Genomic DNA, 27502 nt, shown 5'->3' on the forward strand with positions numbered 1-27502 from the left:
AATAAAAGTCTTGAAAGGATAAAAAGCAATAACAGCAAATCTCACAGCAATGGTATGCAATCATATCTTTGCTCAAAAGTAGAAAATAGTAATAATATGTCATTATTGTCTTTCATGATATATCTTGAATGTGATTTTTAATGCTTGTCCATTTTAATAAGCATATGTGTTAATTAGGTTTTATCTATTAAGGAGGAATGAATAGATACTAATATATTTGTGACTATTCACTACCGTTGTGAAAGCCATTTCTATGATAAAGATGCTTTTTCTTCCTGTCAACATCTGAATGATTGTCTCATAATGACTGAAGTGTTTGTAAAAAGCAATACTTTGAACTAGCAAAATTGATTAAATAATTTGTTTCTAATCACTTTATAAATCAACCTGGTGGGACTATATAGTTAGACAAAAATCATATTCAATGTGGGATATTCAATAGCTCAAGAAAGAAGTCAACATATCTTTGAATAAACTCATTCTAATAAATAAAAGTGCCCAAAGAAGCCGGCAATCATGAACAGTTTTAAGATTCCTTTTAGCAAACAAAGAAGCTGAATTAAAGAAGAGGTTGAAGAGGTTGAATTAGTAATCTTCAGTTATAACTTGAAATGTCAGTCCAGTTTTAGAGAGACTAGTCATTAAAATACCTTAAAATAGAGCTTCATGAATCACAGAACATAAGATTATTTACTGATCAATCAACAGATAAGTTGGATAAATTATTTGATTACAATGTATACATAATGTTTACTACAAAATACTTCTGCTGAAAAGAAAAGCAAGAGTGATTAGACTCACCTTACATAAATGTTAAACTGTATTTGCTTAAGCATTCAGCAAGTAATTAGTATTTGTACATAAACAATATTGCAACAAGTAGGAGTCCTGAGAGCTAGTGACTTCATTTTTATCCCAGGTACAGCAGTATCACAATCTCACTTATCGATGGGGGAGTGGCAACGGGAGATTAGGCGGCTGCAGTACCAGATGAGCAGAGTTCCTAATTACACAGTTAGTCTTTACCACCTAATTGGTTTTGCTGACTGATGCTGACACTGCTTGCACACTCAAAGTTAGTGGCTGTTCAAAGAGTTTGCTGAAATAGGGTCCTGAAGCTGTTGAAACCTGCATTTAAGCAGGATTCAAAGTGCAGGCAATTGTTTCCGTACTAGTGCACATATCTACATTATTTTGTTTAGATTTTTTCCATTTGCATATCCTCCCATATAAAAATGCGTACAGCAAGTTTCTAAGAACCTTTTCTGATCATGTATCCTAGGTACACAAAGCTATAAATCTTCATGCTGCAAATAAAGAATGCAAAAACCAAGCTCTGATTATTCTCCAGACCTGGTCAAAGAAACGTGCATCAGTGTGGAACTTCTAAACAGGGAAGCTGAGCTTCATAAAGAAAATGTTGCTTTGTCTGGAAGCAGCAGTCCAGAAGATGTCTTCAGTCCCTGTGAAACGCAAGCAGTATCAGTTTGTATGGACACGACCACACCTCCAGGCGACTACATTCGAAGACAAGGTTATACAGAGTCTTCACTTCTGAAGCTTCCCACAGAGGAGTGCATTGGGAGCCATCATGTACCTTTCCAGTTTGACCGGCATGCTTTGGCCAGAATTTCCACTTCTCCAACTTTAAGGCGTCTAAGGATGGCCTCTGCCTCACAAGCACTGTCATTTCAGGACTGCTCTGACAGAGCTCAGCTGGGGAATCAAAAGGAATACACTGGCTCTCTCCACCACATTTGTAAGAGTCCACCTCGGTGCACTACAGCTTCCTCATTGTTGTTGCCTTCTTGTGTCCATGCAAAATTACTGTCTTCCAAAGCCAAGTCTGAGACAACTATAGCAGATCCAGAGTCTGTCAGCCCCAGATCAAAGCTGCCAAGCCAAAAAGATCCTCTCAGCCATGGCAGTCCCAATGAGACACTCCAAAACTCTTGGAGAGCCAACTCTGCTACGCTGCCTAGGAGACTCCCCCGCCCCAGCCCTACACCACAGGAGGGTGTCCAGGTAAGAGGAATAGGATGATGCAACCTCCTTTTCAGTCTTGCATATTCAGAGTTGGTCCATCATGGCCCAGGGCATAAACAAAACCACAGTTCTTAACCTGAACGGCAACCTGGCCCTCGTTCCTTTGATACGACAGACCAACTTCTACGCTCATCAGGAAGGGAGATTTTTCCTTCCCAATCAGCAAGAGACAATGGTTCCAGCCTTGTCTCTTGGTGACCAAGTTGGCCTTGTCCACTCCTGCACATGGCCACTCTTTCCCACCTCTGTCCATTCACCCTGGCGGGCCAGTATAACTGTTTGTGGGGCTATGAAACAACAAGACTAAGTAATTTATCCAGTTCTGGTTTGGGTTTTAGAAGATTATTTTATTTCCAGGGTCCTTCAGCCAGGTTCTTCCTAAGCCAGGGCAGTTCTCTATTCTGTTTTACTGAATAGCATTACTAACCCCAACAAAACCAAGAATGAAGTCATTCGAGATGGTTGAGCCACAGTAAGAGGTCCCATTCCCTTTCTTTACTTCTACTTACCTAGCTCTGCCACTCACTAGACCCCTCCATTTTTATGTTCAGCTCCGTAAAAGAGCAGGCAATTGTGCAAGCTTTTCTGAAAAAAAGAAACACTGGTCCCATGAGTGCCAGCATCAGTAAAGAGAAATAAGCAAGGGAGGAGCTAGCCTACCGTCTTTCCCTGGGGGCAAACTACCGTTCAGCTATCGCCCATAACTTCACCCCAGGGAGAAAAGGAGAGGCACTGCATAAGCCAGGTTTGCTTCTAGATCTGCTCTCAAAAACCTTGCATTACTTGCACAAGCAGTTAAATTCAGACATATGCTTGACTCTATCCTTACGCAAAGCACCCACACACACATTTCACTGAATGTGGATGGTGTCAAATAGATGTATAGTTCTTTACTAACCAGTTAGTTTTGTGCCACAGACCAAAAGTTATTTTTGCCCCCCTTCAAATATAGAAAACATTCTGGATATCAAATGAGTTCGCCTCCTTTCTCCACAACAAAGAAAATAATTAGCCAATGCCAAAGTCTATGTAGTACATTTCTCTTAACAAATGAGTGCTTTTTTTCACACAATCAGATTGCTTGCTTGCTTTCTGACCAAGTAACAAGAATATCTCACTTTCTTTCAGAGTGGATTGCCTATACAAAGGTATGTATATATTTGTTTTATCTTATTCTAAGCTTCACTTCTGTAAATTTTTAATGAATCCACTTCACTCTAAGACAAAACTGAACAGTGAGGCATGTATGTGTAACTCAACTTTAATTTTATAGATTTGCTTTGTGAAATGCCTGTCACCAGCTTGTTAAACTAAACTTTTTAATGAGATTTTCTTTCAAAGGTAGCCCTCTTCGTGACACATTTAGCTATATTTCACGCAATATTTCAGCTGGACCATCGGAGAGCTCTGCACTAGGAACTAACTGCCAAAAGGTCTGGCTGTTTGGATTAGCAGTGTCAAATTTCAGCTTGAAGAATGTGAAACATCTCATAATCTTGAGCGACATTCTTCAAAACTTTGTGGGAGGGAAGGGAGCAAAGAAGCTAGCAGAACAGCTCGATATTGTTCTCATACGTGAGCAAAGCAGATCCAAGACTGCTACTGGATGGGGGGATTGTTAATCCTACAAACTAAGAATAATACTTGAATTTTATAAGTTAGTGCAGGCAAGATAAGATGTTGTGTATTGTAGATCTGTGCAGTGAATTGCATCAAGCTCTTACAAGCAATTATCAGAAAGTAAAAGCTTGATTAGAAATGAGTTTGATCCAGCCATGTTTGTTTCCTTCAGATGTTCAAATGTTTACAGAAGGGAAATCAAGTTTATTTTCTCCCCAAACAAGAAGGAAGTAGGAGCTAGGACCTCCCTTAATAACTGTACCTCTCTCACTGACGATGCAGTGCTCACTTTACCGCACGATCCCCTTGAAGGTTTCAGGTGGGGCATGCAGGCGAGTGAGGTATATTAAAGGCACTAGCACTGGTGAGCAAGGCTTGGGGAAGACAGAAACAGCCTCACAACAAACAGCAATACACTGCTTTTGTGATTCCACCATAAAGTGTTTCACTTCTTAAGGCAGTAGACATCATTAGTTGAGCTGTAGCTCCTCTTCTTCCCAATGTTTACTCATTTTTCAGGTAAAAGCTCTGTTTAAAACCAGCAGTTTGCAAACAGGTCTGTGTTCAGGACTGGGTGTGTTGGAGCAGGCTGATACAGCCTATCAGTCTTTACGCAACGCAGCTCCCTAGAGCTGCAAGGCTTAACAGATGTGTGTGTGTGTGTCTACATGATCACTGTAGAAGAGGCTTTCTAGATTTTCTGAATTGTTGCAATTTCCAGCCCACTCTTTAGCATTTTGAGTTTACAGTAGAAAAGGGGAGATGGAGATGGAGAGAGGAGCGATCTTTGCATCTTGATGTGAAAACAGGCGATCTGCACCTATTGTGGGAAGAGTCTGCACTGATTCAGCTCAAAACTATAATACATAAGCATATCTCACTGACGGGGTGAAGATTTGTGTGATCTGTAGCAAACTTCAGAGAAGAATTTAAAGAATACTAAATGTAAATGGCTAAACAGGAGAACGCTGATCATTTAACGTACACACCTTCTCTTGGTGCCACTTGCCTGGCAGCTTCAGAGGGAAGCCACTATATGCCAGCTAGGATATTGGCTCTGGAATTCTATCCAGACACATTTTAAAATCAAGAAATCACACAGGAAACAGTGCAAGCTTTGTTCCACAGCCATCAGCAGGAAAGACTGAGAAAAGGATGTTTGGATGAGGTATTATGATTTTATTTCTTGTCCTGATCAATATTAGAATGTGCAGAAATGTAAAACAAAAATCACCAGTTTCTGCTTTAAACTTTTTCGTCAGATTGAATTTGGTCCAAGGTCTGGGCAACAACTGTATTCAGCTCCTCCTTTATCCAAATCATTAGTCTAACTCCTTAACAGCTAATCCCTTCTAATCACAGCCAGAGAAAACCGCTGAAATGTCAGATTATTCTCTCCATCTAGAAGCACATTGGGACAGCTGGCAACCCTCCTCCAAGACTGACTTACATATCGTCCAGGGTAAAAACATACCTCCGTCCTTCAGTTTTAATGAACATCTCTTCTCCCCGCTCCCAGGCTGCACTTTCAAAAGCCTTTCTTAAAGCAGCAATGCTCTTTTTAAACAGCTTTCCCCCACACAGTTCTCAGTCAGGAATGCCAGTACGTCTCTGTCGGCACGGCAACATGCTGAACTGATGCTAATTAAAAATATTCAGTCAAAATAAACAAACAAAAAGGACCAGAGGGGCAGCACAGAGAGAGGTGTGTGTGGTGGAGACAGGGCAAGATGCTAAAACCAACGCTGCTGTGGAAGGACATGTTGATAAAACAAAACCTTTACTTTACTCTGAGTTCATTTTCTCCTTGCCCCGTTCAGCATATCAGAGACTGGGGGCAAAACTGGATTGCACTATTTCCTAAAGACAACAAACTAATGAGAAGTCTTCTCAGTAACTGCCAAGACAGCTCATTTTCAATGAGTTGAGGGAACTGGGCTCATCTATCTTGAAGTGCTCCTCTTCCTTTTTTAATGTCTCAGATGCCTGCAAAGTGTCACACTAACTCTTTGAATCAGGGAGTTACCCTCCCTGAGTGGCTTTGGTAACAGTGTCATCACCTGGCAGCTCTCTCAGTACTGTGACCACCCTATAATGTTGACCCTTGTAACCTCTTCAGTTGCTTTTATTCTCATCCAGTAGGCATTCCTTTAAATAATGTATCTGTTATTTAAGTAAGGTGATTTATATAGATGTCTAATCCTGGGACATCTAAAGGTCTAGTTCAGTTAAGATTATGAACATATCAAGATACAGACATCTAAAAAGCAATTGGCTGAAACTCTCCATGCCCTAGAAACAACTGTATACCCAGGATATTTGTTTTTCCAGACCATGATCTGCTTCAGGGTCTTTAATAATTTTCCATAACTTTGTAATGCAAACCTGTAACATCATCTTGTTTCACAAAACAAGTAGATTTAAAGGAGGAACTATTGCAGATGATATCTCCTCAGGTGCTTGAGTTCATCCCTAAAGTACAAATGTTTCAAGCACTTCAGCCCCCTGCCTCTAATAAGAAAAACAAAAAACTAAAGAAAAAGGCAAAGCTACAGGGTCTGCAGGCATGAAATGATGGTAAAATATTGCATACAGACTCAAAAACTGATAAATTGCATCACACAGCACTTCAGTAGTTTCATTTCTCCGGTAAAACCAACAAGAGCATAAATTGCATCACACAGCCCTTCAGTAGTTTCATTTCTCCGGTAAAACCAACAAGAGCATCTAATGTATCTAATACGTCTACAGGCATCGGGCCAGGTGATCACAGATACCTGTACCTTCATCTGTGAAGCATGAGTACATAATTTAGGCATGTAAGTCATTAATCAGACCAGGCATGTCAGATCGCAAAGGTATATTGTAGATACACATCCAAGTGACCTTGGCATGCTCCCACACTTCACAGGCTTGCATACCTATGTGAAGAGCTTGTTTAGACATGTGTCTCTGAAGTTCAAGCCTTTTTGATCTAGGGAAATAACACCACTTAACTCAGTTACAGTGAAACTGTCCTTCCCATTACTAACCTTCATAAGCGACTAGCCTCCAACTTCAAAATATATTCTGCAATTGAAGTAGGCTAGATACTTTAAGAATCAATAATACTTTGGCAAGATTTTATTGTGAATCCAACCTGAAATAACTCTTCTGAATTTCCCAGCACAGGAGTGACAACTTTTAGAATTATCCTTCTATTACATTGCAGCATCTGGCTTGTATAATAATCCAGCTGCCCAAGAGATTGCATGGTGGAATCGCTCGAAGTTTCAAAAGCATCCTGATGCAATTGCTACCAACACTTAAAATTTGCACTGGGTAGCACTCAGCGCACCTCAGCAGGAAGCGGTCGCCCTTGCACTGGTATGGGCTTGCAGACAACCAAGAAAGAGACCCCTTCCATAAAAGCTCTCAAACCACGTGTTTGGTTCAATTTCATGAGAAACCTCAGAGTTTCATTGTAAATCCCTAAAGTTAAATAAACAGATCTTATATTCCCCATTCAGTAGGACTACCAGAAAAGAAAAAGCTTTTAGAGAACTCATACATTGCACATTGTAAACTCCTCAACACTTAGTTTTCAAGCCTTAATATGTCCGCGTTTTAAGTGTTAAAGTCCCAGACCTGGCCCTCCTGATAGCCTACAGCCCTCTCTGTTGTTAGGAGCAGTCTTTCCTTCCATCTATACAATTCAATTGGTTTACCTAAGGCAATTGCAAGCAATGTCACTGTCAGATCATAACAAAAAGCATAATCTCAATGTCCTGCGATACATATCAAATCCCAGTTCTCTACCTCAGAGCTCATCTGCCAGTTGATATGTTGTCAAGTGACTATTCATGCACTTAAGGGGAAAAATATATCTGCCAGATTTCACATCAGGTGTTGGCAATTATTCACAGTAAAGTAAAAAAATTAACAGTAAGATAAAACAGTAAGGTAAAATTCACAGCCTAGGCAAAAAAGCAGTAAGAATTATACTTAACTGACCAAAAATACCATACACAATAAATGGTGACTAAAAAAAGAGAATTTTTATATACGCACAAACACTTCATGCCTCCCCCCTCAGCTACTTAATTACTGACCCTTTGAAATCTGATGCAGTCTTCACGCATCAATCAATTGAAGACAGCAGAACCGAAGCTACAGACACCCATCACTTTGCAACAGTACACTAACACAATTCATTAGGTATCGGTGTGAGTTATTAGCAAAATCCAAAAAGGTTTTTGATGTGCACCAATAATTTCTGTATTTGAATGCAAGCAGCCTCTGGCACAAACACACTGTTGGATACAGAATGCCTGTGTCACTTCACTTGATGGATCTACATCCTGGACAATGCCCTCCATTAGTAACAACAATAGTTGGAAAGAGCCATTTGTTTTCGATCAGCGGGGCCACTAAGTCATATTATATTCAAAATACAAAATATTTGAATTAGCAGAAAAAAATGCCATAAAGATTTAGAAAGAAAATAGCACAAACTAGACAAAAGGTTGAATATTAAAAAAAACCCACAACATTTTAACTGTTTCATTAGTATGCTGTCTTTTCTTGAAATTACCTGGGTTATATGAACGTTAAAAGTAATGACAACCCACATATCGACTATGGACACGGTATTTAGCTGCTCCTTTGGACTCTAGTGCGAAAACATAGATTCTGAAATCTCCACTCACTTTTTGCCTAATCTCAGAAGAACCCAGGAATTTCCAATATTTAAATTCCCTAAGTACCTACTATCTGAAGCAAGCCATGGCCATAAGCACCTTGATGTCAGCAACAATGTGGAGTTGGAAAGATAATTAGATATTTGCTGTTGATCACTGAAATTTTCTATTCATTGTTCCTTTAACACATTATGTCATAGCCACTGTGACTTGGTTTTTTAGCTCATTTCCTCCTGTATCCGCAAAGAGCACTTCAGAAGTTTCCTCTGCAGCCACGAACGGAGAGAGATGACGTGTGTTGTTGTTGCGTCTCACAGATCAGCCGAGCGCAGGCGTAGCTCCATGGTAGTGAGTCTGCTGGGACTCGAGGTGTTCCCTGGAGACCTCCTGGTGTCAGACAGTGCCATGGACTACCTGCCCCACGCGGCCCTGCTGCTAAGTGCAGGTCAGACACAGGGTGGGGTTTGCTTGTCTGAGCCCAGCAAAAGCACACACGTGTGCACGTGGGATGGGGAGGGAGGATCAGTGCAACGATGACAAGCAAGGCAGAGCAGCCTCCATGGGGGATTCTCTTACCCCACACCAAAGTGACTGCATCGCTAATTTTAAAATTCCCCTCAATTTTTTTTTTTTGCCTGCATTTTATTGTTGAATGCAAAATGTAAGTGGTAGATGAGGGGGGCAGGACACGGATCACCTCCCTCCTCCACAGCCTAGAAGCAACCAGAGCCCAGGCCAGGATCTCCATCTGCAAGCAGTTGAGTTACAAATTCCTACCTGGTGGCCCATGCCACCCTTTCCAGTAGTGCTCTAATCACGAGGGTAGCAGATCCAACTCATAGCTAGAGGTTGCTCACAAGACCTTCCAACACTGAAATGTAGACCTGCAAGCAATTTCCACAAATATCTATTGTGCAGTATAGTATAGTGTGCAGTGTGATTGCTAGAGACCAGAAGATGCTGGTGACCAGAAACCAAAATTTTCTCAAAAAATAAGTAAGTCAAGGTCACAACCAGCAGTTTCGTGAAAGCAAACAAGCCAGCCATGCCCAGAAAGAATGACCAAGCCCTTCAAAATCCAAAAGGGGAAAGTTTTGACTGTGATTCCCAGTCACACGCAGGCCTGAAGGTAGGTGCCACATTTAGAAAAGCCTTTCAAATTTCTTGCTGAACAAACACAGGCGTTCCTCACCTCTAACCAGTGCATTCCTACATCTAGATCCCCAACTTTCCCTGTGCCTCACTAAGGACCATGAATTACAGCCTGCATCACTGTGCCAGCCCCATGACAGATCTGAGGCTAAGGGTTTGTAGGATTGTTTATTCACAGGAGATTTAAACACCTGCATAGCTCCAAGATATCACTAATGAGCAGACATAGCCTAATTCGTGCTTCAAAACAATGGATATCTTCAAGAATTGGCCTGAGATATGATGTGTTTTCCCATATAAAGAATTGGCAATCACATACTGATCATCTGCAGCAAGTGGGAGTGTTTAGCATCATCCAAGATCCCATCACAGATAGACATAACTCTTGCTGGGAGGAGCCCTACAGGCTTAATAGGTTTTAAGTCTGGTGCACAAACTGCCTAAACACAAGAACTAAATCTGAGCCAAGTAGAATAGTATATCAGGCTTCATCTAAAAAAAAAAAAAATAATAATATAAATAACAGTTTTATTTTTAGCTATTTGTTTCTTTACTGATAACACATTTGTTTTACCCATTAGAGTCCAAAAAGCCAAGGTGGCCGTTTGCCAAAAGAGGATTTGTGAGTATTTCACTATGTTTTTTTCCTTGCACTGACCTTGCCTCCTCACACGACTAACCCAGGTAAAAAGTGTTTCTTTACTTTACTGCCCTTGAAGAAAGGCAGCCAACAGGTGAGCTGAACTCAGAGGTCTCAGCCCAACCTGGGACTGTTTGGACATTAATCTGCAATGAAGGTAGGGTGGCTCCAGTGCAGCCACCAGTGCTGCTGCGTGTGATGCACATGAAAACACAGTCAGCACCACTGTTCCCCATCCCGATGGGTGGTGGAAGGAGAGGTGCCCTTGGCATCAGGAGGGCAGAGCGGGGCGGGCATGGGAGCTCTCATTCAAGGTGTTCAGTGGTGGCAGCAGGTCCAGTGCAGCTCCAAGCTGGGTAAGACTGTTGCATCGTTGCTTTGACCACACTATATCCTGTCTTTTCTGCATGCCAACCTAGACCTTAGTGCCTTAAGGCTCTGGACTATTTGCCTAACTCCCATTCATATGGAAGGGATCTAGGCTTTACCTATCACAGTAGCTTTTCAGATGCTTTCTTAGGCCTTTCCTGTCCTAGTGAACACCCTCACACTCTCCAGTAAAAGCATACACACCAACACACTTCAGTTAATTTCCTTGTCTAACACATTTCCTTGTCTTTTCCAGTTATGAAAATTTTCACTTACTATGGTATCTGAATTTCCTTTTTGAGTGTTGTTCATCATTCAAAAAATCATTCGCAAGTGTCTTGATAACTTTGCACCTGTAAACATGTAATTGTGAACAGTCCCTTCCTAATAATTTTTGCATTTTATCTTCTAAATCTCAACTATCAAAGAAGAGTTTGTGCAGGTGAAACTAATGCAAGTATTCAGGTTAGCATGTACAAGAGTTCCCACTTCATTTGATAGCATTTCTATAGCATTTGAAGGAACATGGCTTAAAACTGAGAATTTTTAAACTCAGAAAAATATTTGAAATTGCAAAAAATGCCTTTGATATTTAGCCAAAAGTGATTTCTGAGACTATTAAATGCCATAAAATTTAATTTATACGATTCACTTGCTGGTGCATCGGTTAAGTATGTGTATATATAATTGCATTATTGTTTCTGCTCTATTTCAAGCTACCTTTCAAAACTAAGAATTGAGCTTAAACTCTGAATTTCAAATATTATAATCAAACACGTATTTCAAAATTGGCTTGAGTTCAGTGCCTAAAGTTCAGACAATAGAAATCCATGAAGCATGAGTATACAGTTCCAGAGAGCAGATAAAACTTAGGCAAACACCTTATAAGTCTATGCTCACAGCACTAAATTAGAGTTCATAAATACTGGTTAAACTTTTTACATGGCACTGTCGGCCTGAAAAACAAAGCCAAACCAAGAGCAATTGTTTTTATTTCATGATCCCTCACACAGACAAACTCCTCCTGCTCTTTAAGCTTTCTTAAAGTTCATTTTATAGACACTACTCTGCAGCTGACCAAAGGAGCTTTTCAATATGTAACTCAAATAAAAAATTAAAAAAAAAAAAACCCACCATACATGCAAGCTTTGTACACCTATGGCAGGAGGATGATTTCAACTATGAGTTTGTTGTCCCCTATTTCTGACAGTGCTGAAGGAAGTAAAATATTTTATTTGTTCTGTCTGCTGAGGGTAGTCCATTGTCTGTTGCCATACCAATGATTTGCCCTGCCAAAGGCTTTGTGTTACATAAATAAGATCTTACACACCCACACCTAAGCCACCTACACACCCCACCCATAGCTACAAATAAACCTGCCATCACTGCCTCATCCCTCTGTAGGAGAATCTGGAAATATGAGGAAATCACTCAGTTAAGGGCAAGCTCCTTACAGATCAGGGCAAGGTTACTGAGCTGGGTAAACTTCTTTTTGGTCTTTAAAACATTGTAAGAATCAGGGTTGGGGTTTTTTTGTCATTCAACAGGGTAAAGACAAACAGAAGCAAGCATCTGATCTGGAAAACTGTCTTTTAACCGTTAGGATCATAGACTGCAGCACGTATGATTTTTTCCGCTTTAAGGTATCAAAATACTCAGTATACTGTACCAAGGGTACTTAAATGTGGGGATAAAACTTTGTGTTCTTTTCAAGTTACCATTTTTCACTACATTAATCTGGATATGAGACCTGTTTGCAAAATTAATGCATAAACATAAGGTATATTTTTGTTGTTTGAAATGGAGGGGTGAGGGGAAAACTGTGAGTGTCGTAGGTGGTTAGCAAGGGCCCTCACAACCACCTGGATTTTAAAAGGCTTCCAGACCGTCCTAGATCAAGAAGGTACCACCTTCAGAAAAAGGTATCAAGAAAACCCTCTCAGCAGTGCCTGCATATCTGGGGAAAGAAATTGCAGCATCACAGAGATGCCAAATGGGGGACTGTCACCCCCATTGCTGCCTTAGGGTGCGTTCAGAGGTGGCCACGTAGAAGTCAGTGCCAACACCAGAAATCCCACCAAAGCCTGTCTGCCAGATAAACAAGGCTCCTGGCCTCCAGGGCTCCCTAGCCATAGAAACACCAAGCTTGGGCTACCAGGGTGATACTCAGATAACCCACACCTAACACCATCCCCCCTCCAAAGCAAACCTTTTGCTTCTCACAGCAGGCTGTTACATGCAGTTCCCCATAGACTTGGTTGTTGAGGACTCCTATCAGTGCCTAACTTCTCTGTGAACATCTGACTTTGGAGCAGGTCAGGAAGATGATAGTGGCCACCTTAGGACTAAACAAACCAATATCCAAGTACCTATGAAGACCTAGTCCTTTGGTACCTTGATTTTACCATCTGCAAAATAGGAAGCTATCATCCATCCCTGCTTTCCAGTAGCAGCAACAGCACGACAGATTAAATTCCTTAGCATTTGCAAGCTGCCCACTATTTTTTGATACAGCATCCTACAAACATAGACTATCATACTGTGTTACTTTCAATTCAGTGTGTTTATATTATAAATATTTTGGAGGAAAATGTCAGGGTTTTTAATCTTTTTAAAGGAATCTTTAAGCTTTCAGAAGAAGAATCACTAATGCTGGCAGCTGGGCTCTTCACATAGGCAAATAGATCATAGATTCTTTTCATAAGGTCTGAAGCAGTTGATGCAACAGTCAGTAGTTTTCTTTCTTCTTCAATCAATAGAGCAAATCTTGGCATGAATTTATAAAGGCACAACAGACTGAGCAGAAAGATGTCGACAGCCGGTTAGAAGTGAAAAAAGAAGCAGCAGTGTGGGAACTTTTCACAAGTGAATGCACTTACTTTCTGGATCATTTGCTGGTTCTCAAGATGGTAACTTCAGATTTCATTTCTTAAAAATAACGAAACATTATTTGTCCTGCTGTCAGCATGGCAGACATAAAGCCACCTGTAACCTCTCGTTGGGTGTCTACGGGGGAATGACTTCAGCGCTTGGTTTTTCTCCCATCTTGCCTGCTCATCCTGTGCCCACAATTCCCTTTGGTTTTTATCTCCTTGATGGCGTCTCTTCTTCTGGACATCACTTTCTAGCGCTTTGCAAACACCATCTGATTGCAGATCCTTACAGTAATTTCAGCTGTATCCACAGTATTCCACTATTCCTCTCACTAACTCCGAACTGAAGCCACTCTCCAATTGACTATACTGAATATTTCTTTACCACTAGTCTGTAACATTATACTCTTCGTTTAACTTCCTATAGAGCTGTGGTTAGATTATCCTGATTAGAGCATGAAAACCTCAGAATTCAGCAGACGTGTAGTTCTAATATTACAAGAAAACAAACAAACTAAAAAAAAACTCCTCTCCCAAAACCTCCAAATTGTCTCCATCCTGGTGAATTTTAAGAGTTTTGAAATATGGACAAGAATACTACGCACTGTTACAAGTAGCTGCACTACTTACATTCATTACACATCAAAAGTTAGTGTACCCATTCAAAAGGATGGAAGCTTCCCTAAATATCTTCCTATCATTTTTCTTTTATTCTGCACAGACAATTTCTGTTTTCTTATTAGTCAAAGGAAAAAGGTTAGTGAAACATTTTCCACGTTGCTGAAAAGTTAGCCTTTTCAGCAAGAAGTACTGCAAAGTAAAGGGAATAAAAAGAGGAGTGGGTTGAATTTGTCCTTGGTGGGGCAGAACAGGAAGGGCGAGGAAAGGGGACAATAGGACCAGCTATAGATCCAAGGCAGGATGGAAGTGTCCTTCCTTCTAGACTCTTTCTTCTGAGAAGATAAAAAACGTGTGAATCCTGGAAAGGGTGAGCACATGCAGGTCCCTTGGTGAGCCTGATGTAGGAAACCACAGACAAGCCTTAGCCAGCCCTGCATGACCCATAAACTATTCAGTCCATGCCAGCTTCCCAAACTCCCCTGCCAAAGAAAGAACCCATTGAACTGGATAGCCAGTTTTACAGATACCTGCTACTTTAAGTACTTCCCAGTATAGAAATATTCCACTGATTTTAATGAATATCCACAGGGAACTTTAAGACCACTGTAAAATCCCTTTAAGCTCTCAGGTCAACTGTTCATGGCAATTGAAGAATTACACAAGGCTAAGCAAACACTCTCACTAGCTCTTCAGTCTTGGCACCTGAGTGATGGTTTTTTCATTAATGCTTTTCACACATATACAAAAAATTCTACTCAGTAATCTACATTTCTTAAGCCTTTTTCAGATTTAGGTCAGATTCAGCACAGCTCCAAGATCACCATCAGAGCTTAAATAATATAAAGTCTTAAACAGCCAATAAATACACATGCAATTTTCACTCAATACAGGTTAACAAAACAATCCGAAGAGGTGAAAAACCTTCATGAGCCCTTTACTTATGCTATTCCAACATTTTTTTTCCCATAGTAACTCTGAACAACTCATATAGCAGCAGATGTATGGGGTAGGAAGGAAAGCATTTAGAAAGGTCATAGAAATCTGTAACTATGACTCTGATGTTATTAATTCCTTCACGCAGATCTGCAGGGGACTCAGTTGCCCCTCTTCTGCCAGAGAGCACAGCAGGGACATAGCTGCCTCCATGGCAGCCACAGAGACACCCCAGGGACATGACTCACACCCTCCTCCTCACACAAAGCCCAATATTTAGCCTTCAGGCAGGTCAGGAAAAGTTTCTCAGAGTGTCGTTTTCTGCCCTCCCCAAATGAAATGATCATTTCATGAGAATTACAGTGCAAACATGTTCTTTTCAGAAAAAAAAAAAAAAAAGAGATAGATTGAATTGGCAAAAATAGTAAATAACATGGATTTGTTTTGTTTTTAAAGATATTTATGAACACTCTAAAATACCTCCAGAGTAATGAATTTCTCTTGGATGTGGATTTGTGGAGACTTTTCGCAAACTTAGAGGAGTTAAGCAAGGTGAGTAAAAAAATAAAAGTCTTACTGAGATCAGAAATCAACCAGCCCCATAAAAGGAGACAAGAAACCATCCATAAAGCTTCTATTTGGATTCAATGCTCACATTTGGAACTTAGTTCAAATAATTAATCTTTCCTTCATTTCTATTTGGTATATCACTGGAGGTCAAATTTCACCAGTGCAAATTATTCTCATGTGCCTCCAGCAAAAGATAAACAGGCATTTGAACATGGAGGAGAACTCATTTGGCAGTTGTTCCTGAAGTAAACACTAGTTTGAGACTAATTCTCATAAGCAGCATCCTTTTAAAAGGATTTGTGAAGATAAACTCCAACTGCACAATCCTTACAGCAAAACAGTAAGAATGGCAAAATAATTACAACAACAAGTTTTCTTTCGCAAAGAGATGGGCACAAAGACTTTGCTACCTATTATGCCGCTCCAGCAGAGCAAGCTAAAACAAAATGATGACCACCCCCCTCCAGCTGGGGTTTCCCTCGGTGTGGGTAGGATATCTCCCACACAGACTGGATGCTCTGTGTTCATGTGCTACTAACCCTCCAGCTTCCAGGAGGAGGGAGACCACGAAGCTTGGCTGTGATCTGCTCCAGCTCTTTGCTGCTTGTGGCAAGTTGCTGGGAGACCATTTTCAGCTCCTGAAATTTAAAGGAACCCATAAGTCCAAAACAGCTTTTACATAACGTTAGAAGCAAAACAGAAGTTTCTCTTAGCTTGAGAGCTCTTTTACAGGACACCTCACCCTTAATAGCAAAGTGAATTTTGGAAGGGGCTCTTCAACTGCGTAAGTTGAATGACTGCTCACAAGCCCTAAACCAGTTGCTTACTTCAAGTTCTTTCCCTAATTGTAATTCCCTTGCCTTAACAGTTAACAGCTCCCTTTTTAGCCAAAACAAGAAAAGCAGGAAAGCTCTTCAGAGTAGGCACAATTAGCCAGAGCTCAAACCCATGAGCAAGTCACCTCTGCTCAGTGACTGACCACACACCAGGTAGAATCGTAGAATCATTAAGGTTGGAAAAGACCTCTAAGATCGTCGAGTCCAACCACCAACCCAACACCACCATGCCCACTACACCATGTCCCTAAGCGCCTCATCTACACGTCTTTTAAATACTTCCAGGGATGGTGACTCAACCACTTCCCTGGGCAGCCTGTTCCAAGGCTTGACCACTCTTTTAGCAAAGAAATTTTTCCTAATGTCCAGCCTAAACCTCCCTTGGTGCAACTTGGGGCCATTTCCTCTCGTCCTAGCAGGTGAGCTGCTGTGAGTGACTACCTGAGCAGGTTTGGAGATACAAGGAAAGAGATTTTTAGCTGATGCGTTTCACCTTGCGCTTGTTGTGGGCTAAGACTACAAATGCAGCCAGCTACTAGAGTTCAGTTGATGTGTGGTTGCCGATTCCTTCGTTCTTATTCAAAGAAGGGAGTAGGGTATATTGCTGTGTGCCATTTCGCAATCACAAAAGCTTTGAGCTTGGCTGGAGCTTGGTCATGTCCTGAGAGAATTATCTTTAATACCTTTTCTATTTTGTTTTCTAATTTTGTTGTCCTTATTAATGAGGATGATAAAGTATCATTTATTATGCTTACTTGTATATAAAATAGTGATCAAATGTAGGAGAAAGTAGTTGCTCTCAATGCCTTTTATGCCTTTATTTCATGCATTTTACAGCATGCATTTCTTCTTGACAGCAGGCTGAATCCATGAAAAAATGCATGCTGTAAAAGGTGTAAAACTGACCTTTGTCAAAATGAAAGAATAAGCATCATCCTATAAACAACCCTGCCCCCATAAATACACCAAACAAAGCAGTGTGTGCAGCTGCAACAGCAGGTCATAGCAGTATCACAGAGGATGATGTTCCCTTCTGGCCTAAAATTTGGGCCTGGTCATGAATTTGTGTGCAAATAGTGTGTTCAGGAGGCAAGTGTGGGCTCAGGAGCAGGCTTTCACCCACATCTGACTGACAGTGTGGGCACCCTTGAATCCAGTGCAAACATATAAATTTAACTTACGGGGAATATGTGACATTTTATAGCATTTTATAGAAATTTCCCTTATCTCCAATAGCATGAAACAAACTCAAAATATAACAGATGGTATCTTTTTCAAATGACCATGAAGACTTCCTTAATTGTCACAGCTCTGTCATACACAATCAGTGTTTTCCAGTAGACACCATTCATCCATTGTAACTTTTCATGTCAATTCATGTTAAATACAGCTGCTACCCTAAAATAAGTTTAAATGGAATAACTAACCTTGTTTCAAAGCTTTTGTCATACAAAAAGCTGTGACATTATCACGATGCAAGTGGGTATTTGTATAGATTTGTTTTAGCTTCTGACTAATTCCAGGCATAATTCTGAAGCTAATTCTGGCAATGTCAGGGAGATAAGTATAAACACCCCATTAGGCTTGGAGCCTTTGAAGAGACCAGGAATGGGAAATAAAGTTGTTTTAAACTTAACTTCAGAAGATCACTGATGTTAATTTCTCTTTTTTTCCCCTTACTTAGATAAGTCTCAGTTTTCTGAAAACTTTTTTTGAAACTGTGAAGGAGCATGTCAGCAAGTCAGACTCTTCTATGGATTTCAGCTCCATACTCAGAAAGGTAACATAATTAGAAGTATTCTTGCTTAATATCAGCAGGTCCTTGCAGCAGAGCATTTACCATAGCATGCACGTGCTTTAGAGCAATCAAGTCAGTCAAGGACACGCCATCTGTCACAGGCAGTTTGGTCTCAGGCTCAAGCACCTCCTGTCAGTAGGATGTTTTTCTTTTTATTCATTGGCATGTTTGAGGTGGTCGTGGAAAGGTGCTCTGCACGTGGAACAAAGTGTGGAATGATTTTCCCTTCCTGGGGAACTGTAGCCCAGACCTTGAAGAGACTTTGCCACCAGCAGAGGAGAGCTCCTCGCTCTACGGAAGATGTTTCCCTGAGATCAGACCCCAGCCCCATCGCTGGATGTTCCCTGCCTCCTTCCACTCCATCGCATAGATCCTTCCTTTACTCCACTGACCAGACCCACAAGTGTATTTAAGTGCTTAATTAAGAGATCAATGGGACTGAAATACCTCTTGCACTTTGGCCTGCATCTGCTAAGCAAGATTGAGGCACGGACACAGCTGTCCTGCTGCTGCCAAGCACTGCCCTGCAACCCTTTCGGGCAGTCTGCATGGTAAAGGCGGCAGTTGTCCAAACAGCAGTCTCCACAGGCTCTATTTCCTGCACAAATTCCCAAAGACTGAAAAGTCGGAAATATTAATACAGACAGAAAATCAATTCATGGACCTGAACTTACCCTAGCAGTAGAGGCCATTAGAAAACTTCTGGGAAAATACTACAACAGATCCTACCTCAGGGTTAGGATTTTAAAAAGGGAAAGGGAGGCTAGAGCTTGGCTTCTCACCTCCATTACCTCTGACTTCAGGCATTCTTCTCGATAATGTTTGTGGGAGACAGACAAAATCCCAGACAAAACTGAGTTTTATCACGGGTGGCATTCAACATTTCTAAGAGCTATCTAATACGCTCGGATATACAGTGACATGTTATATGAGGCCATGTAAAGCTGTTGCATAGATAGTGGTTTTTATGTTCAGCTTCTACATAAATTGCACATCGTTTATTTCTAATGAGAACAAAGTCAAAGAATGCTTCACACCTCTGCAGAGCTGTTAGAACTGTGCTCCCATGCATTGCTTGAGCACTGTTGTGGTTTTTTTACTACTTTACCACTTTTACTACTTTTTAACTTGCCCTTTACTTTTTTAACTCCCCCTTTCCCTCTTCCCCTGTTTTCCTCGGTATGAAGAAATCTCAGGTAAAATGCACATTACAAAACCAAAACGGTTGTTCCTCCCTTTGTCATGACATTTTTCTTTCTTGATAAGTTTCCAAGTCTTTTCTGCAGTTTTTCCAGGGTGACCTCTGCCAGACACACCAGATTTATTGCCTTAATTATACCTCTGCTGTCTTCTACTTGGAAAACCTGAGACAGAGAGAAGATTTTGGCATCTACCTGAAAGTAAAGTGATGTTTTTTTTGTTGTTGTTGTTGTTGTCTTCAGCCTTTCTGCCTTGTGACAGGATTTTAACAGCAGACTAGGAAAGTTCATTGGAAGCAAAACTGTGTAGATAACATTTTACACAGATTTTTTTGAACTGCAGAGGGTATCATAGATATGAAGTCACCCTTCTGAATGCATGTTACCCTGCAAATGTGAAAGTCCATACTTGTAATTTAGAACAGACAAGAGGGGGAAGCCAAAAGGGAACAACTGGCTGCATTTTTGCAGGCAGAAAATACGTACTGATAGCCTCTATCATTCAGATGTTTCACATATAATCCCTCTACTTGGTGACCTCCACCTTAACAAAGTGAAGTGGTTACAGAAAAAAAGAAACAAAAATCAAGCCACATTGTAAAATCTCTCTCAAGTGCTTTACTTTGATACATGTTCTGCATATCAGCTTGGTTTAGATGGTAGGTGGGAACACAGCATGTAGGGTATGATGTGCTTTAGCAGACGACAGGGCTGACACTCCCTGAGTACAAAACAGCCCCCAGCCTCTATGCTATGCCACACCAGCAGTGACATACACAAACCTCAAAACTGGAGGAGGACAATGGCTTCCTTCTACCTTAAAGAAAGGGGTATATGATACAAGACAAAACAAGGGGAATAGAAATTCAGGAGCACGTCAGTGCTTTCATGTGTCTTGGGATGAGAGAGCAGGGTGGGTTTTGGCTGAGCCCTGCTAAGAAAGCCAGGCTGCTTTCCTCGCTCACGGGTATTTGCTGACGCCTGTGCCCACAGGGAGGAAGCAACGTCCTGGGTAGAACAGCAAGCAACCCCTCTGCAATGGCAGTGTTTTAGCTCCTCCCCCTCCTTAACCACAGATAAAGCAAACGTAGAACCTGGTATCAAAACACTACCAGTAAGTGAGCATTTACCTCCCCCTAAGGCTGGGAAGAGCTCTCAGTGATGTCTGCGTGAAGTTACAGCACCTGAGCAGGTTCTGTCTTTGCCGACACCGCGGCTGCCTGAAGCGACAACCCCAGCCAGTGCAGCGGTGGGGCTCCCGGGAAGAGGGCTCTGCTCCTTCTGAATTCTCATTAGCAGACCAGTGCGTCCTGTAAATACTTAAGCTTGATCTTCAACATTACAGGCTTAGAAAGAGAAACCTGAAGAAGTGGGCTTTTCTCACGGGCGGCCCAAAACTGGGAGGACACCTCTTTGCAGCAGCCAAACTCTGCAGCTTTTAAGGCTCGGGAGTTTCACATCGCTTGCTCCCTGAGAAGGGTTTCATATACTCATGCCTAGGAAAAAGTTCCCCAGTGGGAAGTGTCAGGTGACCCTAAAACATAAGGTGGCCCGCAAACAGAACTGAGGTTTTCCTGAAGAAATTAAAATGGCAAATAAATAAAAGCACTGCTTGATCTGCTAGCATGGCCACAGCATCTGAAATGGGAAGCAGCAATACAGAAAGCGAATCTGGAGGAGCGATGCGATTCCCCCTGTAGAGAGCCTTTACGCTGCCCTTGCTCTTACTGTGTGAGAATTTTATCTTTAATTAGTTCCTGTTTCATTATGGTCAGCTGATGATGCAGAAAACTTGCCCATGAGGGAGCAAGCTGAGGCCTAAAGCAGGTTTCCCTTGTCTTCAGCAGTGGTGTGAACAAAACGAACGGTGCAGGAGGCTGCACCTGCCCGAGCTGCTGGTCGCTCCTTTGCATCGACTGACGCGCTATCCCCTCCTCCTTAACAACATCTGGAAGAGGAGCACTGATGAAACAGAGAAAGACTTTATCTGGTCGCTTAAAGAGAAGGTGGAAAAGTCCATACGTAAGTAGCTAAGGTTAAAAGTCAAGTGTGCAATTAACAGTTAGCAAATTATGTGGCCTTTTTGTGGATGTCCTTTGAGTGTGAATGGGTCCAGTCTCCCTGCAGAGATGCAATGAGGATGTGCATGCCTTTCGACAATCCCGAGCCCTTCCTCATTCTGTAGGAAATGATCGGTGCCACCCTTGTGCTGTCAAAGCCTCTCTGAGCAAGGTCACAGGACTCACAAATCAGTGAGCCACTTGTATTTCCTCAGAATCGTCTGCAGTGACATGCAAACAATTAAGAGCAGATCACAGATTGGAACAAATCAAGAAAGACCTCAAACAAAGACATCTTTGAGTTGGATTTATGTCTCGGGAGGATTTATTGGGGCTAATCCTTAATAGGATAAAATTGCGCTCACAAGGGAAATATTATGTCAGTGACCTTTCACTAAATGACAGGGTCCTACCATGTAAAGTAGCTGAAGAGCTACCTCAGCTACAGATTTTCTCTAGCTATTGTGGAAAAAGAAGGGATTGGTACAGGAATATTTTCTTTTTCCCTGCATTTTGTTTTAAGTAAATAATTTATTAATTCTAAATAATTTATTAATTCAGTCTTGTTCAGGAAGCTATAAGTGCATCTCTAAGTGTCTTATGGTCATATAGTACATCAGCAGATAGGTTTATTCCCCAAAGGCCTCATGCAGCCCCCACTGAAATCAAAGACAAGACAGTGCATCAGCAAAACACTTACCCTGCCAATCTTGGCAGGGAGAGGTGCCAGGCAGCGCTTCATCCTCACCAGCGGCACACCAGGGCCTTCAGCCACCCAGCATGGTGGCTCGCTCTCTGCCGCCATCCTTCTCCCCATCCTGGAGGCTGAGGGAGATGAGGCAGCGTGAGAGTTAATGTCTTCTAGAGATAGATAAATCTGGGACTCCTTCTTGGGTAAACAGAATTACCACCTAAAAGAGAGACTTGGGTTCTTTCTCTTCTTCCCAAGTCTTATGAGGAGTCTAGCCTAATGGCCCACAAGGAGCACACTTTTCAGCACAGAACGTGTCCCATAAGAAAATAAGATGGTTTTATTGCTAGTCTGGGGACTTTTTAGGTAGGTAGGTTTTAGGTTTTAGTTTTAGGCACGGCCCCAAAACACCATGGGATATCTGGGGAATATTACTGGCAAAGAAATAGGTCCTTCCAGAGTTTAGATACCTCTGGGCCAAGGAAACCAAAGGTAGAGGGGTGACCCATCTTTATTCACAGACACCTGACAAAGATCTGCCTTCATTTTTTGATCAGTGAATCAGTGACATAAGGAATAGTTGCAATCCCAGCATTCCCCTTCTGGTGTATATGTGCGTGTGTGTCTGAAACCATTATTTGCAATATTACTCAACACAAAAATTTAAGTTGCAGGTCCATTAAAGTTTTCCCCATAATGGTCCTGAATCAGTAAAGACTTAGTCACCATTTTTCACATTCTGAGCCGCCCCCATCCCAGTTAAATACTTCAGTCACTTCTGGCACCACTTCCCCCAAAATTAATTTTCATTAATTTCAACAGTCTTTTGATCAGGCTGTACGCAATGAAAATTATTTTTCTCTCAGTACCCCAGACAGTTTAGAAAGGCAGGATTTTTTTTTAAAGAACTTTTTAAGATTACACTTTAATTGAGTTTTATATGATTGCCCCTGCTCCCCAGTCAGATTAGTAAACACAACTTTTCATTTAGCAGTGAATTTAAGCATGTTTGAACGCATGGTTTGAAATTCTGGCTCTGCTGATCTAAGAAGAGTTTAGGCATTTTTTACAATGAGACCAAGATTTCATTTGGGGCTTCACATGTGAGACGCTTTGGCTTCCACTGGAGAAAATCTGTATTCAGCATCTTCTAGAAACAGGACTGGTTTTGCCAGCCTTGGCAGTAACTGATGTTTCACATATTTCAGGGGATCTGGAAGGGAAAGTCAAGTGGTTGGACAACTTTCAGAAGTTCAGGCAGCTGCAAGAGGTCATAGTTTGGCCTCAGGTCTGGGATCGTGACAAGAGATTCTTTGTCCCAGAGGTAAGCGGTTTTTTAAAGGGCATTTTTCCTTGAGGAAGGTTTAGTTTCCTATCTATCTTTATAGCGTGGTCTAAAGCTGGCAGGTCATCTATACTCTAGTTACTGGGGATGGCTCTGCTCTAACAGGAGCAGCTGCAGCCTGAGCACTGCAAACCCTGTAGCTGAAGGCGCAGGCTGTGCGCAGTGCCTTGGATGGCAGCATGGGTTGCTCTCAGCTAGCATCCAAGAGAGTACGATCATATGATGCAGGAGGACTCTCCAGTGCTTGCTTTTAGGGGGCAAAATGAAATGGGATAGATGTAAGTATTACTACCTTTTTATAAGGATACAAAGTAGAAATTATTTGCCTCTCTCACTCCTCAAGCTGAGCCAAAGAAATTTCTATTTACATTTAAATAGCATTACAAAAAATTACACAGCATACCTGGGAACATCTGCACCTTTCTGCTGTGGTTACCCCCTTACCCATACAGACAGACTTTAAGCAGCATTATGGTAACATCATCAAGTGGGTCTCACCTCAAGGATTATGTCTGTTCACATGCAGGGCTGTAAAAACCATTAAACTCACTCTGGAAAAGAAAAACCCAGCTTAACCTTTCAAATGCATAAACACATTGAAGCAGTGGCACTGAAGAAACACAGCCGTGCTCAGTTATTAACTGTGTGATGTATTCAGCCTGAGATAAGAGCACACGTGTGCTCAGTTTGTTTAACTCCTGGTGGCCTCCCAGTTCATCATCAGATATGCAAGATTCCCCATGCTCTCTCTCTCTCTTTCTTTTTTGGGTCAAGTGTTTGAAGCAAAGCTTAAGAGAAAACAGCAGTGAAAATATTTTGTCTTCAGCGAACAGACTTCTCCTTCATGAAGGGAGGCTAACACTAGCAGGTAACGTCCCCACGTGTCCTGGTATCAGGAGTTAGCTTAACAGAATCATATTATGGCAGGTCCAGAATGAACCTCTGCAACGCTATTTGGGTGCGGGAAAGAAAAAGCAAACGTACAGCTTGTCAGATAGAGACTGAGAAACAGCCAAATGGCCAGAAGGATGAGTAATCTGCATGATTGTTTATTGTCACATCTGGATATTCAGTCTGCCAGGTGCTGATGAAATCAGCTTGACTGGCTGATGCCTATCACTCAAAAGGAGCGTTTTACTGTCACGTTCAAGAACGTGGCAATAGGAAAAAAGGAAGTTTAGACTGTCCTATACAAGGTGCCCCATGTGCCCGGGGACCAATGTCAACATACCTCACCTCTCTGGCACCATATCCGCTATGTGTTTAATTGAAAATTACTGGAAAGTCCAGAGGTATTTCCTATTTTTATTTCATACTTCATCTCTGCTAAGACTGCTGTTTTGATGGATACCTTGGAACAAGAAAGTGTTATCCTGCCGGGTGGCTTCCCTTTTATGAATAGAGCACTGATACAACATGCCATTAACTCCACAGGTAGCATAGTGGTCTCACGTGCGCATGTTGATTTCTACAACACTGCTCGCAGCTGTCTATCACTTTGGCAGGGCAGAGACTCACGTCTCCAGACACACAGGCACCATTTTGTAGCAGGGCAGAGGTTGCTTGCTGGGGAGCTGCTGCAGAACCTCTAGCTGTGCAGGAGAGGAGGATTCCCTCCTTGCATGAGCAGGAAGCAGAGCCTGGGCAGTTTGGAGAAGACCATCATCTGAAAGGGTGCTGGAAGCTGCGTGCCAGGGTGGCTGCAGGGCTGTAGCAATGGTTTGACAGAAATGAGCACAGCCCATGTCTTACATTTCCTCCACCACCTCCTCAGGAGCAGAGGTGTTGAGAATAAGCACGCAACGCTTTCTGTCTCCCACCACCATTATTACCATTATAAAGGGAGCGGCAAAAGCGACACAGTCCCTTTTTCAGTGTTTTTGTTTTCCTTCTCACGTGAGGAGAATTATAGTAGCAGAGAAGGCAGCACAACACCAGGGACATGGGGAGCAGAAGAAAAGGTTGCTGCTGATGTTTAGGGGGTGGCGGGCAGAGGATAAAGAAAGCCACTGATCCTGCCAATGCTTCCCTCTGCACTCATTGCTCTCTTGATGAGACATGAGGCCCCAATGCAGGAGGTAAGGGTGGCCATGGGGTGTCCACATGTCTTTCTGCATACGGAATTAGAAAATGCAGAAGGAGGTATGAGCATAACTCTACCCACCAAGACAGCCAGATGCCTGCAATCTGCAATATAAAAGTGCCTGGCATTTGGCCACTTCTCTGAATGAAATAACTTTCAAGACAAAAATGAAATCACAAGTCAAATATAATGCTGCACAACAGAAAGAAGCATGTCCTAAAGTCACCACTTTGAACAGACTCACACAAATTTGGTGTTAAGATGAACTGTGCTTGTTTGAATGAAACTGAGATCACTGAGACCACAGTTGTGTGGTTTTTTTGTAATCCTGTAATTGAGAATAGGAGCAGCTGAGAGAAGTGGGTTTCTTCAGATGTAGGAAGAGAAGGTTCAGGGAAGACATTACTGTTGTCTTCAACTGCCTAGCGGTTGGTTTAAGGCAGATGGAGCTAAAGGCATCTTGGAGTTGCACACAGAAAGGATGAAACATAACAATGCAAGTTGCGGCATGGGGAATTCCCCCATTAGATATTTGGAAAAACTTGTTAACAATTAGGGTGGTCAAATATTGGTACAGGGGACCAGAGGTTGCAGGGTCTCCTTTCTTGGACATACTCAAAACTTGACTGAACAACCTGCACTAGCTTGGCCTGCTTGGAGCAGTGGGTTGGACCAGAGACCTCCAGAGGTTCCTTCCAACTGATGCCATTCAATGACTCTGTGAACACAGTATAAATCAAAGAAACAGAAAAGTTTGTCCACAACAGTAGACAGAGTTTACGACAAATAATTCTTTCCTGTGTAACACTCACAAAAGCCTACTGCTGTACAAGAGATGCTGTGGTGAACCCTCTACAAAGTTTTTTACTTCATAGAAACTTACAGAAGGATAGTTTTTATAAGATGTCTACTACACATTAACTTGCTTGTTTGTAGTCTGAATCTCCAGTGGCACGTAAGAAGGTCCTCATGGTAGTTTCTTTATTATCCATGCAGCTGACTGATCATGACCTAGTTAGAATTTTAATTTTCAGTAGTTACTGATGTTGTTTTGTGCAACATTAATGATTCAAGCCAAACCAAGCCTTTCAGGAAAGTATTTTAGGATCCTCCAAGATCGCCTGGAAGCAATAGCTCTGACCAACCCCATTTCCTGTGAAGAGTAGCTGGGCATTTCATGCCTACTTTTCACGCCCAGAGATGCCCTATTGGTACAGAGTAGCCAGCGGAGGGATTATAAAGGATAAAGACTGCAGCAGAGAAAGGAGGTGACTCTGGAAGTGAAATAGGCCAGCAAGTTGGGACCAAAAAGGGTAATGAAAGAAAGATTCATGGAAAGGGATAGAAGGAGTCGTAAACAAGGAAGAGGTCAAAGGACGAAACCCTGCAAATCCAGTAGAGAGTCCAGGTTTCCTGCAGGAAGTTGCTTAAAAAATTACTCTTGCTTTTGTTAAATTGCTCCCTATTATTTATTATAATAATACCTGAGTTTTCAACATGGCTTGGAGGTCAACCTGAAAGTCTTTGAAGCATTCTCATAGACATTTGTTGTTATATCCTTCACATCCTCATGACCAGAGCTAGGGAGAAAAGATAAGCCAACACTATTTTGTGTAGTTTTTGAAAGGCTTTTGTGATGCTATCAATTAACATTTCATCGCTGCAAAAGCCTGTGAAAAGCACAGCATACCAGTATTTAAAGGTACCAGGAAAAGGTAGCACTTCCCTATTTCTTTCTCTCTGCCATTTTCAGAAGGTTCACTGTTTACCAGGTAGGATTTGCTAATTTATAGCATGCTGATTGTTGTAATTGTAGGTACTCCAGGTGATCCAGATCACTTTTCCTGGCAGGCAAGTAGTTGTTTTATCATAATGAGGTAGCTGCTACAAGGTACAAGTATTAGTAGCCAAAATCATCAAGAGACATAGGATTTTTTTAAGCGCTGCATTTGAGAGTGCAGACTAGGGGACGAGTAGTTGTGTACTA

The 27502-nt window shown here is 41.8% G+C and overlaps 1 protein-coding gene across 1 annotated transcript in view; it reads left to right on the forward strand.

Moving 5' to 3' along the window:
- The first annotated feature begins 1320 nt into the window (after positions 1–1320).
- Positions 1321–27502, forward strand: part of PLEKHG7 (pleckstrin homology and RhoGEF domain containing G7) — a 34172-nt gene continuing 7990 nt past the window's right edge. Inside the window, exons 1-12 of the mRNA XM_075140619.1 lie at positions 1321–2025; positions 3175–3194; positions 8663–8790; positions 10079–10119; positions 12054–12149; positions 13266–13415; positions 15390–15485; positions 18024–18119; positions 19424–19537; positions 21184–21358; positions 23296–23411; positions 24207–24300. Of these exons, the coding sequence (XP_074996720.1) occupies positions 1321–2025; positions 3175–3194; positions 8663–8790; positions 10079–10119; positions 12054–12149; positions 13266–13415; positions 15390–15485; positions 18024–18119; positions 19424–19537; positions 21184–21358; positions 23296–23411; positions 24207–24300 (1831 nt within the window). The remainder of the gene's footprint in view (positions 2026–3174; positions 3195–8662; positions 8791–10078; positions 10120–12053; positions 12150–13265; positions 13416–15389; positions 15486–18023; positions 18120–19423; positions 19538–21183; positions 21359–23295; positions 23412–24206; positions 24301–27502) is intronic.

Source organism: Calonectris borealis, chromosome 1 (genome assembly GCF_964195595.1).
Source record: "Calonectris borealis chromosome 1, bCalBor7.hap1.2, whole genome shotgun sequence".
NCBI lineage: Eukaryota > Metazoa > Chordata > Aves > Procellariiformes > Procellariidae > Calonectris > Calonectris borealis.